Raw genomic sequence first — 15,226 nt, 5'->3', positions numbered from 1 at the left:
ATGCTTGATATTGTTACAAAGAAAGGGGAGTGGGGGGAAATCTTGTCCTATTGCCACTGGATTTACTGAGCAACGTTGGCAGTAGATCTCTGTGTTAATTAAGCAGAAAGCGATTTGGCGGCAATTTATAATCTGGATGACCAATCATCCTGGTTTGTCTAGGTCTGAGTGGTTTCCCCAGGTGGGGCTTCCAGTGTGAAACATGGTGAAGTGCCAGGAAACCTGGTGAGCTGGTCACTCTGTTTCCTTATTTATTCTGAAAAAGTTGCCTATAAATGTGAGGAGACTAGGGCAGATGATAAACGGTGGAGATCTGAGGAACTGATTTTAGGAGGCATTTGAAATTGGAAGAGCACAATTCGGGCAGGTGTGATTGACTGTTCAAAGGAGGTGCCAGGTTAAAACAAAGGGGACATTTGAGAGACAAGTGTGTGGGCTCCAAAGTCACTTAGACGTGGGCTTGATTCCCAGTGTCTTTGTTCACCAGATGTGTGACTTCAGCAAGTGACTAAACTGCATTTCCGTAGTGAAAAGGGGAAAACAGTAGTACCTAACTGTGTGAGGTGTAATTGAAATAATGCATATAAAGTGTTAGAAGAATTTCAGGGCTCAGGTATATGTTGAAAAACATGTTATTGGCTGACATCATTATTATTGTTACTCACTTACATGAAGGGATCAAGTAGGAGTCCTTATATAGAGATTAGAGAGGAGTGAAGGAGAGAAGAGGAAGATGTTTAGATGAGGAAGGTTCTGGACATCACTTGCTGGAGACTTTCATTCCAATCTCTGCCTTGTGTACACCCAAGTGCAGAAAGTATATTGTAAATTAAGTAATATTTTCTACATAGAAATTAATAAAAAGGTGGATTTCAAACTCACTGTTGAAAGTTTAATGTTTTATTGAGGTGTAATTGATATACAATATTATACTAGTTTTGGATATAGAACATACTTATTCAATATTATTTATAGTATACTCCATTTACAGTTAGAGAACTAAACTTCATTCACGGTAAAAGAAGTGACTCATTGGAAAAGACTTTGATGCTGGGAAAGATTGAAGACAGAAGGAGAAGGGGATGACAGAGGATAACACGGTTGGATGTAATCACAGAGACGATGGACATGAGTTTGAGCAAGCTCCAGGAGTTGGTGATGGACAGGGAAGCCTGGCATGCTGCAGTCCATGGGGTCACAAAGACTCGGACACAACTGAGTGACTGAACTGAATTTACAGTTAAGGAGACATAAAAGATGTGTGTTTGATGCCTGCATCAGAAAGATCATCTAGGGGAGGAAATGGCAATCCACTCTAATATTCTTGCCTGGGAAACCCCATGGAGAGAGGAACCTGGAGGGCCACAGTCCATATGGTACAAGGAGTTGGTCATGACTGAAGCGATTTAGTATGCAGAGAACTAAGAAATAATGGCTATATTTCCATGTGTTGTACATTACATCCCTGTTGCCTATTAATTTTATATAGAGTGGTCTGTGTCTCTCAATCCCCTCCTCTTACCTTGCCCATCCCTGCTTTCCTCTACTCAATGGTAAACACTACTTTCTCTATGTGTGAGTCTGTGAATGTTTAAAGCTTTGTTAAAATCCAATTAAGACAGTGGGATTTATTAAGGGAATCAGGATATAGCATATGCTTCCCAAATGAGGGAAAAGATGAAGAAATCAGAGGAGAGGGTGGATGGGAAGGAAGAGGCAAGGAGGCAGGCGCAGTGTCCCAGCCATCCAGAGAAGGGACAGCTTCCCATCCCGGGTGTGCAAGCATTCTTAGGGCTTCTCTCTGGGATTCATAACAACTTTTAAAACTAAGAAAGAGTAATAACATTTGCCTTAAAACATTTTCCTCTCAGGGTTTTCTGCATGGCAGCCTTTACGTCCTTATTTCTCAAGCTGTAGATCAGGGGGTTCAGCATGGGGATCACTGAAGTGTAGAACACGGAGGCCACATTCTCCTGGGCCAGGGAACTGGCTGTGGAGGGTTTCAAGTATATGAAAGCGGTTGTTCCATAGAACATCCCCATTGCTGCAAAGTGGGAGCTGCAGGTGCTGAAAGCTTTGGACCTTCCCTCTGTGGTTCTGATGCGGAAGATACTGGACAGGATGAAGGCATAGGAAACAAGGATTGTTAAGCTGGTGACTATGATATCAAATCCAGCCAAAGAGAATACTATCATGTCAATATGATAGGTGCTAAAGCAGGAGAGTTTCATAAGGGCAAGTATGTCACAGTAATAATGACTGATGAGTGTCTCACAGTAGGACAGTTTTGACAAGATGATAGTCTCTATGTTTGAGCCAATGACTGACATGACATAGACCCTAGCCAATAGCAGGAAGCAGGCTCGTTGAGACATGATGATGTTGTAAAACAGAGGTCTGCAGATGGCAACGTAGCGGTCATAGGCCATCACTGTCAGTGTGTAACTCTCAGTAACGACAAATAGAAGGAAGAAGTAGAGCTGGGCCATGCACCCTGCATAGGAGATGGTGTTCTTCCCTGACACAAAGTTCACCAGCATCTTAGGGGTAGTGACAGAGGAGTAGCAGAGATCCACAAAGGACAGGTTGCTGAGGAAATAGTACATGGGGGTGTGAAGCTGAGCGTTCAGACAAATCAGTGTTATCATGCCCAGGTTCCCTACCATAGTGACTGAGTAGATCCCAAGGAAGAGGAAGAAGAGGGGGAGCTGGAGCTCTGGTTGACTTGTTAAACCTCCGAGAATGAACTCTGTCACTGTAGAGTGATTTTCTGCAGCCATTCTCCTTGGGGGACCTGTGTGATGAGAGAAGAACTGCATGAATGGCTGCTTCTTGCATTGCTTGGTGAAGCTAGTTTTGAGACTCTGGGCCAGCTGTGCGATCCTGATGTCTTTCCTGATGAATATTCCCTCATCCTGCTGTTTGTTTTGGGAGGAAGACAAGACCCTGAGTATTTCAAAGATGAGCCCCAAAGGGGGCAAGATCTGGAGCTGCTGTCACTTTCGTGGTCTGAAACAGCCTAGCACAGTGGGTCTTAAAGTGCAGTTCCTGGGCCAGCATCATTGGTATTACATGAAGACGTTAGAGATGCAGATTCTCAGGCCTCTCCCCAGACCTACCAAGTCAGGAACTCTGGGATGGGGCCCATTGATCTGTGTACCACACTGTCTCCAGATGAGACTGAAGAAGGTTCAAGTTTGCGAATCTCAATCCTGTAGGTAATAAGCACTAGAGTTAATATCAGAGATATATTTTGTTTCAGAATTGAAATTCTTCTATCATTTATGCAAGTCCTAAATATTGACTGAATGTGAACATCCAGTAACCGATCTCAGATTGATGAAGTGTCAGGGGGATATATTAGCTACAACAGTATTATTGAGTTTCAAGTCAATTTCTGTGTCTGAAAGATGAAGAGATGAGTGATAACAATCTCTAAGGTGGTTGTAGAAATAATATGGGATAATGCAGTTAGAATCTTTTTTTCAAGATGCCATTTCTTACACAAATGTGAGCTGTCAGTAGATGTCTGGAATGTTTTCCTAGTGTTTCACTGGCCTCAGGCCCTAAGGCAATGGTACTCAACATTGGCTGTATATTATAATCACCTGCAACATTTAAAAAGGGTTGATATCTATGCTCCACCCAGAGAGATTCTAATTAATTCCTCTCTGGTGAAGCCTGGGCCCTGACATATAGGTTATTCCAGGGTAAATGCTCACCAGCTACTTTTATTATTGTTCTTGTTTTCATTTTTTGATCATGACGTCAAACCCTCATCTCCCTAACGACAAAGTACTTAAGTTACAGACATGTCCTAAGAAGCATGGATCATCATTGCTGGATATGATACCTATAGATATCCCTTCTCTGACAGGTATTCTTTAAGTTAAAGACTTAAATTTGCACTATTTTAATTGGTTACTTATACAGTTACTAACTTTTGTATACTGCTCTTTAAGAGTCATTCTCATTAACTCCTCTAAAGAATACTGCATATAAGGAGAAATGTGTTAAGAGTAGAATTTTCATTCGAATGTTTATATGGAGAAAACTGAAGTGCCAGACACTAGTGACTTTCCAGAGACTTTCTAATTATGAAGAACTTGAAACTGAAACTGCTTTCTTTTGATCATGAACGCTTCCCTTGGCCGAAGTGTGTAGCCTTACAAATTCACGCACCTAGAGGTCTAAGCAATGTTGTGGTTGAATGTGTTTTATGTTTGATGTCTGACGTTGTGCATAGCACATGAAAAGGGGAATGCTATATTATTTTCCTATTCTCTAGGAAGCAGAAGCTCTAAAATTTAAATAAGTTATCAAAAAGCGTAAAAGTAGGAAGATACAGAACTGGGTCTAACTAAACCTTAGGACTTCTGTCTACCAGTTTGTTATTTGTCCACTAAACTCTGTTACCTGGGTACTCTTTCTGCCCCCTTCTGATGCCTATGTCAGAAGCTTTCTCTATCTCCTTTATACTTTAATAAAACTTTATTACACACACACACACACACAAATAAACTCTGTTACCTTGTTCTAGATTATCTTCCTTGTAGCTACTGCTGCTGCTGCTAAGTCGCTTCAGTCATGTCCGACTCTGTTCGACCCCATAGATGGCAGCCCACCAGGCTCCCCCGTCCCTTGGATTCTCCAGGCAAGAACACTGGAGTGGGTTGCCATTGCCTTCTCCAATGCATGAAAGTGAAAAGTGAAAGTGAAGTCGCTCAGTCGAGCCCGACTCTTAGCAACCCCATGACTGCAGCCCACCAGGCTCCTCCGTCCATGGGATTTTCCAGGCAAGAGTACTGGAGTGGGGTGTCATTGCCTTCTCTGCTTCTTTGTAGCAGTTTATTATTATTTAGTGAAGTTAACTTATTGAATTTTTGGACAAAGATGATAGATTTTATGGCCAATTTAAGATGCATTAAAGAAAAATTATCAGGACTTCCCTGGTGGTTCAGTGGTTAAGAATCTGTCTGCCAGTGCAGGCGACATGAGTTTGATCCCTGGTCTGGGAAGATCCCTCATGCCACAGAGCAACTAAGCCCGTGTGCCACAACTACTAAGCTTGAGTTCTGCAGCTACTGAAGCCTGTGCCCTAGATCCCGTGCTGTGCAACAAGATCAGCAGCTGTCATGAGAAGCCCACACACAGAACTAGAGAGCAGCCTTTACTTGACGCAACTAGAGGAAGCCTTGTGCAACTCCAAAGACCCAGTGCAGGCAAAAATAAATAAACTAATTAATTAATTTAAGAAATAAAAAAGAAAAATTACCAAGCCAGTATATGTGCATTGCAGAAAATCAGGAATACAAATAAGCAAAAATAAAATAACCTTCCAGCTCCTTGGAGACAAGCACTAGTCATTACTATTGTTTTAGGTGTTTTTCAATGTTTCAGTGCATATATGCATCCCTGATTCAATGGACATGAACTTGAGCAAACTCTGGGAGATGATGAGGGACAGGGGGGCCTGGCATGCATGGCATCTACGGGTTTGCCAAGAGTCGGACACGACTTGGTGACTGAATATCAACAAAAATATGTTATCTAGGTGTCTCTGGTGGCTCAGATGGTAAAGTATCTGCTTGCAATGCAGAAGACCCAAGGTTCCATCCCTGGGTTGGGAAGATCCCCTGGAGGTGGGCATGGCAACTGACTCCAACATTCTTGCCTGGAGAATCCCATGGACAGAGGAGCCTGGTAGGCTACAGTCTGCAGGGTCCAAAAGAGTCCAACATTGCTGAGCATGTCATTTCACTTTCACATATGTATCTATATATGTATAAGCATACACGTATTTTAAATAATTTTTGTAACCTGCTTTTTAAATGTATCACTTTATAATGCCTTGTCTCATTCCTATAATAATAGTAACTTCAGCACTAACTATATATTTTTTTCTAGTGTAAAAATCCAGCATGAAGACAAGAAAATCTGAGTTTCACTATAAACTATACATGTTAAATTACTGACGGTTAAATTGCTAATTTTATAATAATTGCTATCAGAGGTAACTAAGATTTTTTGAGTATTATTTCTGTTAATTGTAAAAATGAAAAAATTCTTGCAGGGAGCAACAATAGATTAAAAATATCTTACAAATTCCCTTCAACTCAAATTCTGCCTCTTAAAACTTAATAAACATAGACAATCCACCTAGAATACACCATTGCCAGAAATCACAGGGCCATATGGACTGAAAAGTATTTACTTCGTGAGGTGCAGATGGGAAAATCCTAGACAGCATTGACTTAATTATTGATTCCCACAATCATCTAACAATATAAAATAGGAAAACATGACCCCATATTTGATATCAGTCACTACAGTTCCTACCTCCAGTTCTACCAGACCATCAGAGGCTCAGGATTGCTGCCCACAAGAACACAGCACACAAAGAAAAACCACCCGGAGATGAAGGTAAACACAGGGTTGGAGATAGCTTGCATCAGACACAAGAGGTGATGAAAGAAATATTTTTCTCATAGAATTGTTTTTTATAAAATTAATTCCTTTATTTTAATTGGAAGCTAATTACTTTACAATATTGTAGTGGTTCTTGCCATCATAGAATTGTTTAAATTCTAATTAAATACCTCTGCTGATGTGCAGCTGTACACAGTCTCCTGGAAGTATTTGGAAATGCCTCGATTTTGACAGTTAGGAAATCAATATTGGTAAATGAGAGAACCATATAGATTTACATCTAATCCTAAAGTTACTCAAAGGGGCCAGCCCCATCATGAAAAAAGGGTCCATGAGGTTGGGAGATGTGTGGGTGTGTTTATATGTATATGAGCAGAACTTCTCCTGGGAGGCAGTCACTTCAGAGACTGTGGGCCTTCGCAAAGGACAATTAGAGTTTTGATTTACACTTGGGCTGCGAATTATGTTCTTGGGTCCCAAGTGAGTTAATTTTCCTTTTATTGGGGAAGTCAACTTGCTGTTTGAGAAACTACAGTCTAATGCCTCCTTTCAAGTAATTTAGCGTCAATGAGTCCATCACCATCCACAGTATCATCATTACAAGCAGCGCCACCAGCCCCACTACCCCCGCGGTTATTATTATCAACACCATTGTCAGTCACTGTCATTATGGCTGTTACTCATCATTAGTTATTCACGATCACGCATAACCAATTATGATTAAAAGGCTTATTTGAAAGGATTTAAAGAATAGAGTTGACTGTTTTAATAAAACTGTGTAATTTCACTAAAGGAACGTTAATTCATAAGGAGTGCTAAACTTGTCACCTTGATGTTGGACCTGTAGATTGACTGTGTAGAATGGGAGGAGGTTGAGGGCATAAGAAGGTAGATTTGTAAGAATTCTTCACTTGTATATTCTCATTCATAAGGAAAATATGCTGATAAGAATGTGCCCTTTTCAAGACTACATTCAGTAATATATTATCTGTGAAAATGGTGCTAGTGAAGATTTTTAAATTAAACTTTTTCTTTTGAGTTAATTGTAGATTCACATAGGGGTACAAGAAATAATAGAGAGAGATCCTGTGTACCCCTAAGCAGTTTCCCCCAATGGGGACAATTTGCAGAATTATAATACAATATCACACCCAGGATGTCCTTGGAATTTGCCAAGAAAGAATACTGATGTGGGTAGCCATTCCCTTCTCCAGGGGATCTTCCTGACCCAGGGACCGAGCCCTCATCTTCCACATTGCAGGAAGATTCTTTTCCCTCTGAGCCACTGGGGAAGCCCCACATATCGATTGATCTTCTTCAGATTTCCCCATTCTTATTTATACTCATTTGTGTGTATGTAAATTAACCTCAAAGCAATTTTATCACATGCACAGATTGTGTATCCATCACCACAGTTCATATAGAAACGTTTACCTCACCTTCATTTTCTAATTTTCAAAATAATAATTTAGTTTCTGATTATCTACCAAAGAAAGTTAGTTATTTTTCTTTAGTATCTTAACCATATTTAGTATCCTATTTTAACCATATTTTATGTGTGTTTCAGTTCATTGCAATCATTGTCCTTATATAGCTTAACATATTCTTGCCTGGAGAATCCCATGGGTAGAGAAGCCTGGCTACACTGCATGGGTTGCAAAGAGTCAGACCCAACTGGGTGACTAACACTTTCACTATGTACCCGCTAGAGATGCTAACACTTGAAAATGGGACAATATCGTTTTGTTGAGAATGCAGAGCAAGTGCTTCTCCTTGCTTCTTATATAGTACTTCTTACACAGTGCTACTCCACTTCTTATACAGTGCTAATGGAAAATAAAATCAAACAACTTTTTTGTAGGATTGTTTGGTAGTTTCTTTTAAACTTGCCTATGGCCAAACAATTCTTAGCTATTTATCTAAGGTAAATGAAAACATAGGTTCAGAAAGAGTTCTGTACATGAATTCTTATATATCCTTTATTCACAGCAACTCAAACTGGAAACTACCAACTGTCCATCAACAGATAAGAAAGAATTTGTGGATATATAGAAGCGATGGATTACTACTAATAAAAAAGAAATATATTATTGATACACGCAACAATATGAAAGACTTCAAAAGCATTGTGTTGGGCAAAACCTATCAGACACCGTAGGGTCCGTATTGTGTATTCTGATCAGGGAAAACTAATAAATTGTTATAGAAAGTAAGTCAGTGGCTGTGTGAATTTAGGGATAGAGGGGAGATTCCATACTTTGGAGTTGTGACTTAGCTCCATTTCTTTTATTTGTAAAAGGTATGTATGTATGTATATGTATATATATGATCTCACATTCTGTGATTATTGATTGATTTTGGGTGTTAAGATGCACTGTTTTTTTTTTTTTAAAGGACCCATTTTTCTGTAGTATAACTGACATAATGAGTACAGTATTATTAGTCTGAGACAAGCATACACCAGTGAGGGCTTCCCAGGTGGCTCTAGTGGTAAAAGACCTGCCTGCCAACGCAGGAGACATAAGACATGGTGTCTAACTGTTGCAAATTGTAATTGAAAGAAGGCATATAGCGCATTTAGAAGAGTTGTGTGGCTCAAATAGGTGCCCCAAACATGGTAGTGGCTAGCATTATTATTACTGTGATTAAGAAATTCATAGAAAGGGGTGAGGTAGAAGTTCTTGGGCAGGAATAAATAGGGAGGAGTGGAAAAGAGGAGAGGAGGAAGTCCAGGTGAGAAAGACTCTGGGCCTCACTTCCTGGTCACTCTGAGATCCACCTCTCTCTGCCTTGTGTACTTCCAAGTGGAAAAAACTAGGAAGTGGGCTGAGAAATATTTTCTACATAGAAGAAAATGAAACAGTGAATGACTCTCGAACTCAGCTAAAGTTTAATTTATTGAAAGGTAGTTGATTTACAATATTATATTTGTTTCAGATGGACCACATTTTTATAGGTGACTCTGTTTAAAGTAACTATATATTAGTGGCCATGCTTATTTATTTTATGCATAGTAGTTATATGCTTAATCCCCTGGCTCTCTTCTACCCCACCACCCCAAGTAATCACTCTTTTTTCTCTATCTGTGAGTCTGTGAAACTTGAAAAAAAATTATATTGAATTACAATTTAGCTAGTAGAGTTTACCAAAGGACTCAGGATAGAGAAAAGGCTTCTGAAATAAGGAAAATAAAGAAAATATCAGCTGGTTTTAAATAGGGATGAGAGAAGAGAGAGGGCAAGAAGGAGGAGGTAAGAAGGCAGGAGAAGTCACCCAGCCATGCAGAGAAGGGACTGTTTCCTTTCCCTGGTGGGCAAGGATTCAGAGGGTTTCCCTCTGGGATTCATAAGAACTTATTCTTAAATTTGAGCAAGAACGATGACATGCGCCTGAAAATAATTTTCCCCTTGGAGTTTTCTGGGTGGCCACATTTACCTCCTTAAACCTCAAGCTGTAGATCAGGAGGTTCAGTATGGGGACCACTGTGGTGTAAAACCCGGAGGCCATGTTCTCCTGGGCCAGGGAACTGGCTGTGGAGGGTTTTAAGTACATGAAGGCAATAATTCCATAGAAAATCCCCATGGCTGCAAACTGGGAGCTGCAAGTGCTGAAGGCTTTGGAACTTTCCTCTGTGGTGCTGCTGTGGAGGATACTGGACAGGATGAAGGCACAGGAAATTAGCCCTGTTAGGTTTAGGATTTTATTTTATCATGATTGTGCCCCTCCTACTGTTTCTTTGCAGCTTCTCCTTTGTCTCTGGATGAGGGGTATCTTTTTTTGGAGAGTTCCAGTGTATTTCTGCAAATGGTTGTTGAACAACTTATTTTCTCCCATAGTTATCTAATATCATAAAATAGTAAAACATGAGCCTATAGTTGATATTAGTCATTACAATTACTACTCCAGTTCTAGCAGACCATCAGAGGCTTAGGATTGCTGCCCATAAGAACGTGGGACACAAGAAAAAACCCTTACCTTAGAGATGAAGGTAAACATGATTGCAAATAGCTTGTATTAGAAACAAGAGTTCATGAAAGAAATGTTTTTCTCACACAGTTGCTTTAAATTGTAATCAAATACCTGTGCTGATGAAAAGTGGAACATGCTCTCCTGGAAATTTTAGAATATGCCTCAGTTTCAACAGTCAGGAAATAAATCATAGGAAATCAGAAGACCACACAAGCTTATGAAGTGGAATATGGTCACTGAGATGGGGAGACTTGGAGACCTGTTTAAATATGTGGGTATATGGATAAAGGTTCTCCTGGGATGGAGTCACTTCGGAGACTGGAGTCCTTAGAAAAAGAGCAATTAGGACCCTGGTTTTTGTGTTTTTGTGTCCCAAGTGTCCCAAGGGTGTTAATTTTCCTTTTACTGGGGAAGTCAACTTGCTTCTTGAGAAACTATAATCTAATGCATCCTTTCAAATATTTTACACCCACAGATCCATCATCATCATTAACATAATTAACATCATCATCATTAACATCAACATCACCACTTCCACCAGCATCACCACAAACACCCACAACCATCTTGGTCATTACCATCGACACCATCATCAGTCACTACCAGTATTACAGCTTTTACTTATCATTAGTTATTCACTGTATGGATGTGAGAGTTGGACTGTAAAGAAAGCTGAGTGCTGAAGAACTGATACTTTTGAGGTGTGGTGTTGGAGAAGACTCTTGAGAGTCCCTTGGACTGCAAGGAGATCCAACCAGTCCATCCTAAAGGAGATCAGTCCTGGGTGTTCATTGGAGGGACTGATTTTGAAGCTGAAACTCCAATACTTTGGCCACCTGATGTGAAGAGCTGACTCATTTGAAAAGACCCTGATGCTGGCAAAGATTGAGGGCTGGAGGAGAAGGGGATGACAGAAGATGAGATGGTTGGATGGCATCACCGGCTCAATGGACATGAGTTTGGGTAAACTCCGTGAGTTGGTGATGGACAGGGAGGCGTGGGGTACTGCGGTTCATGGGGTTTCAAAGAGTCAGACACGACTGAGAGACTGAATTGAACTGATTAGGCATATCAGCTAGGCTTTAAGTTTTTATTTTAAAGTGTCTTCAAACAGATGGAAATGTTAATAAAAACTTATAGTTTCAGTGAAGCAATGCCAGTTTATAAGGAATGCTGAAATTTTTACTTTGCTCCTGAACCTTTAGATGAGTAGTGTTTGAATTACAGGAGTTTGAAAGGCATAAGAAGGTCAGCTTTTAAGAACTCTTCATGAACATTTTGTCCTTCTTAAGGGAAATATGTTTAAAAGAATATGTACTTTTCAAGAATACATTCATTTAGCTATCATTTATGAAAATGTTGCTAATTCAGATTGTAAATTAAAGTTTTTCTCGAGAAAATTGTACAGTATATTCACATGGAGGTACAAGAAATAATATATTGATAGATGCTATGTATCCTTTAAATAGTTAACCCAATGGTAACATTTTACACAATTATAGTACAATATCACATGTGGAATATTCCATGTTGCCATAGAGGGTCCACCAAACTCTGATTTCCTCTGTTTTATTTATACTCATTTCTAAATGTACTTGAAAGAGAGGGAGGAGCCAAGATGGCGGAGGAGTAGGATGGGGAGAACACTTTCTCCCCCACAAATTCATCAAAAGAGCATTTAAACATCGAGTAAATTCCACAAAACAACTTCTGAATGCTGGCAGAGGACATCACGCACCCAGAAAAGCAACCGAACTCTTCGAAAGGAGGTAGGAAAAAATATAAAAGACAAAAAAAAAGAGACAAAAGAGGGAGGGACGGAGTTCCGTCCCAGGAAGGGAGTCTTAAAAAGAGAGAAGTTTCCAAACACCAGGAAACCGTCTCACTGCCGAATCTGTGCTGAGCTTTGGAAGCACAGAGGGCAACATAACAGGGAGAAAAAATAAATAAACAATTAAAACTCGCAGATTGGGAGCCCTACGGTAACTCCCCCAGAGGAGAAGCAGCGCAGACGCCTGCATCCACCATTAGCAAGCGGGGGCTGGGCAGGGAGGCGCCGTGCGGGCTGCATCGCTGAGAGTAAGAATCTGGCCTGAATACCCTGAGCGCTATCTGAGCGAAATAATTTGGGCTAGCAAACCAGACTGTGGGATATCTACCACGCGAAAAGCCAGCCCTAACCTAAGACACCACCAGGCCCGCACACGGAACAAAGGACTGAACAGAGATAGCCGGCTGCAGACCTTCCCCCTCCAGTGACACGCAGCCAGAGCCGGAAGGGGGCAATCGCAGCCCCAGAGAGACATTATCTATAAAACTGTAAGCAAGCTTCTTTGCTAACTAAAACTTCTTGGGGGTCTGGACGGTCAATATCTGCCTGAGAAGGTGCGCCGGTTTTACACCCAGATAACCGAGTGGCGGGGAGGCGATAAGTCGCAGCATTGGCGCTCGCCAAACACCTCATCACCTGAGCTGCTCGGACCTGGGAAGAGCACAAAACGCAGGCCCAACTGAGTCTGCGCCTCTGAGGACTACCCGAGTGCCTGAACCTGAGCGGCTTGGACCTGGGAGGTACATGCAGCCCAGGGCTGGCCTCGGATGGTTCCCAGCGGAACAACCTAGAGCCCGAGCAGTGTGGGGGCAGACCCAGTGTGGCTGAGGCACTGTGAGCACATGCCAGTGTTACTTGTTTGCAGCATCCCTCCCTCCCTCCCCACAGTGCGACTGAACAAGTGAGCCTAAAAAAAAAAAAAAAAAAAAGTGTCTCCACCGTCCCCTTTGTGTCAGGGCGGAAACCAGACACTGAAGAGACCAGCCAACAGAAGAAGTTATAACAGAGGGAAACGCCTTGGAAGCTACAGGCAATAGATTAAAACCCTGTGGTTACTACGGGCTACATAGGAAGGGGCCTATAAATCTTGAGAAATATAAGTTGGACCAAGGAACTAGCCAAAAATGAACTGAACCCACAATATTCACAACAAAACCAGAGAAAGTCCTAGATATATTTTTACTATTTTTACGATCATTCTTTCTTTTTTTTTATTAAAAAATTTTTTTTAAGTCCTCTATTGTTCCTTTAATTTTCACTTTTATAACCTATTACTTTGCAAAAAAAAAAAAAAAAGACCCTATTTTTTTCTTCTTCAGCAAACTTCATATATATATATTTTATAATTTTTTGACCTTGTTTTTTTTTTTTTTTCTTCTTCTTTTCTTTAACATTGTATTTTTGAAATTCCAAACTCTACTCTAGATTTTTAATTTTAGCTTTTTGGTATATGTTATCAATTTTGTACCTATAGTTTTTTTTTATAATTTCTGTGACTTTTTTTCCCCCCTCTGTTTCTTTCTCTTCTTCTTTTATATAACATTGTATATCTGAAATTCCAAACTCTACTCTAGATTTTTAATTTTTGCTTTTTGGTATTAGTTATCAATTTTGTACCTGTATTTTCTTTATAATTTTCGCGACCTTGTTTGTTTTTCTTTGTTCGTTTTTTCTCTCTTTCTTTTCCTTCTTCTATTCTTTAACATCGTATTTTTGAAATTCCAAACTCTACTCTAGATTTTTAATTTTTGCTTTTATGTATTTGTTACCAATTTTGTACCTTTAAGAACCCAATCTTCAGGACCCATTTTTCACTAGGGAGCGAGATTACTGGCTTGACTGCTCTCTCTCCCTTTGGACTCTCCTTTTTCTCCACCAGGTCGCCTGTGTCTCCTCCCTAACCCCTCTCTACTCTACCCAACTCTGTGAATTTCTGTGTGTTCCAGATGGTGGAGAACACTTAGGGAACTGATTACTGGCTGGATCTGTCTCCCTCCTTTTCATTCCCCCCTTTTATCCTTCTGGCCACCTCTGTCACCTTCCTCCTTCTTCTCTTCTCTGTATAACTCCGTGAACATCTCTGAGTGGTCCAGTTGTGGAGCGCACATAAGGAAGTGACTACTGGCTACCCCACTTTCTCCACTATTGATTCCACCTCATTTCATTTGGGTCACCTCTAACTCCCTCCTCCCTCTTCTTTTCTCCATGTAACGCTGTGAACCTCTCTGAGTGAACCTCACAGTAGAGAAACTTTTCATCTTTAACGTAGATGTTTTATTAATGGTGCTGTATAGAAGGAGAAGTTTTGAAACTACTGTAAAAATAAGACCGATAACTGGAAGCAGGAGGCTTAAGTCCAAACCCCGACTCCAGGGAACTCCTGACTCCAAGGAACATTAATTGACAGGAGCTCATCAAACGCCTCCATACTGACACTGAAACCAAGCGCCACACAAGGGCCAACAAGTTCCAGGGCAAGACATACCAAGCAAATTCTCCAGCAACAAAGGAACACAGCCCTGAGCTTCAAGATATAGGCTGCCCAAAGTCACCCCAAAACTATAGACATCTCATAACTCATTACTGGACATTTCATTGCACTCCAGAGAGAAGAAATACAGCTCCACCCACCAGAACACCGACACAAGCTTCCCTAACCAGGAAACCTTGACAAGCCACCTGTACAAACCCACACACAGCGAGGAAACGCCACAATAAAGAGAACTCCACAAACTGCCAGAATACAGAAAGGACACCCCAAACTCAGCAATTTAAACAAGATGAAGAGACAGAGGAATACCCAGCAGATAAAGGAACAGGATAAATGCCCACCAAACAAAAGAGGAAGAGATAGGGAATCTACCTGATAAAGAATTCTGAATAATGATAGTGAAATTGATCCAAAATCTTGAAATTAAAATGGAATCACAGATAAAAAGCCTGGAGACAAGGATTGAGAAGATGCAAGAAAGATTTAAAAAGGACCTAGAAGAAATA

The 15,226-nt window shown here is 40.6% G+C and overlaps 1 protein-coding gene across 1 annotated transcript; it reads right to left on the bottom strand.

Annotated features, from left to right (window-relative positions):
- Window positions 1-1,826: 1,826 nt before the first annotated feature.
- LOC109554079 (olfactory receptor 8A1-like) lies at window positions 1,827-2,780 on the bottom strand. The gene has a single exon (XM_019954393.2). It carries the CDS (start codon window positions 2,778-2,780, stop codon window positions 1,827-1,829), a length of 954 nt encoding a protein of 317 aa, XP_019809952.2.
- Window positions 2,781-15,226: the final 12,446 nt, after the last annotated feature.

Source organism: Bos indicus, chromosome 29 (assembly GCF_029378745.1).
Source record: "Bos indicus isolate NIAB-ARS_2022 breed Sahiwal x Tharparkar chromosome 29, NIAB-ARS_B.indTharparkar_mat_pri_1.0, whole genome shotgun sequence".
Classification (NCBI taxonomy): domain Eukaryota; kingdom Metazoa; phylum Chordata; class Mammalia; order Artiodactyla; family Bovidae; genus Bos; species Bos indicus.
This window is presented reverse-complemented; position numbering and strand designations above follow the sequence as displayed.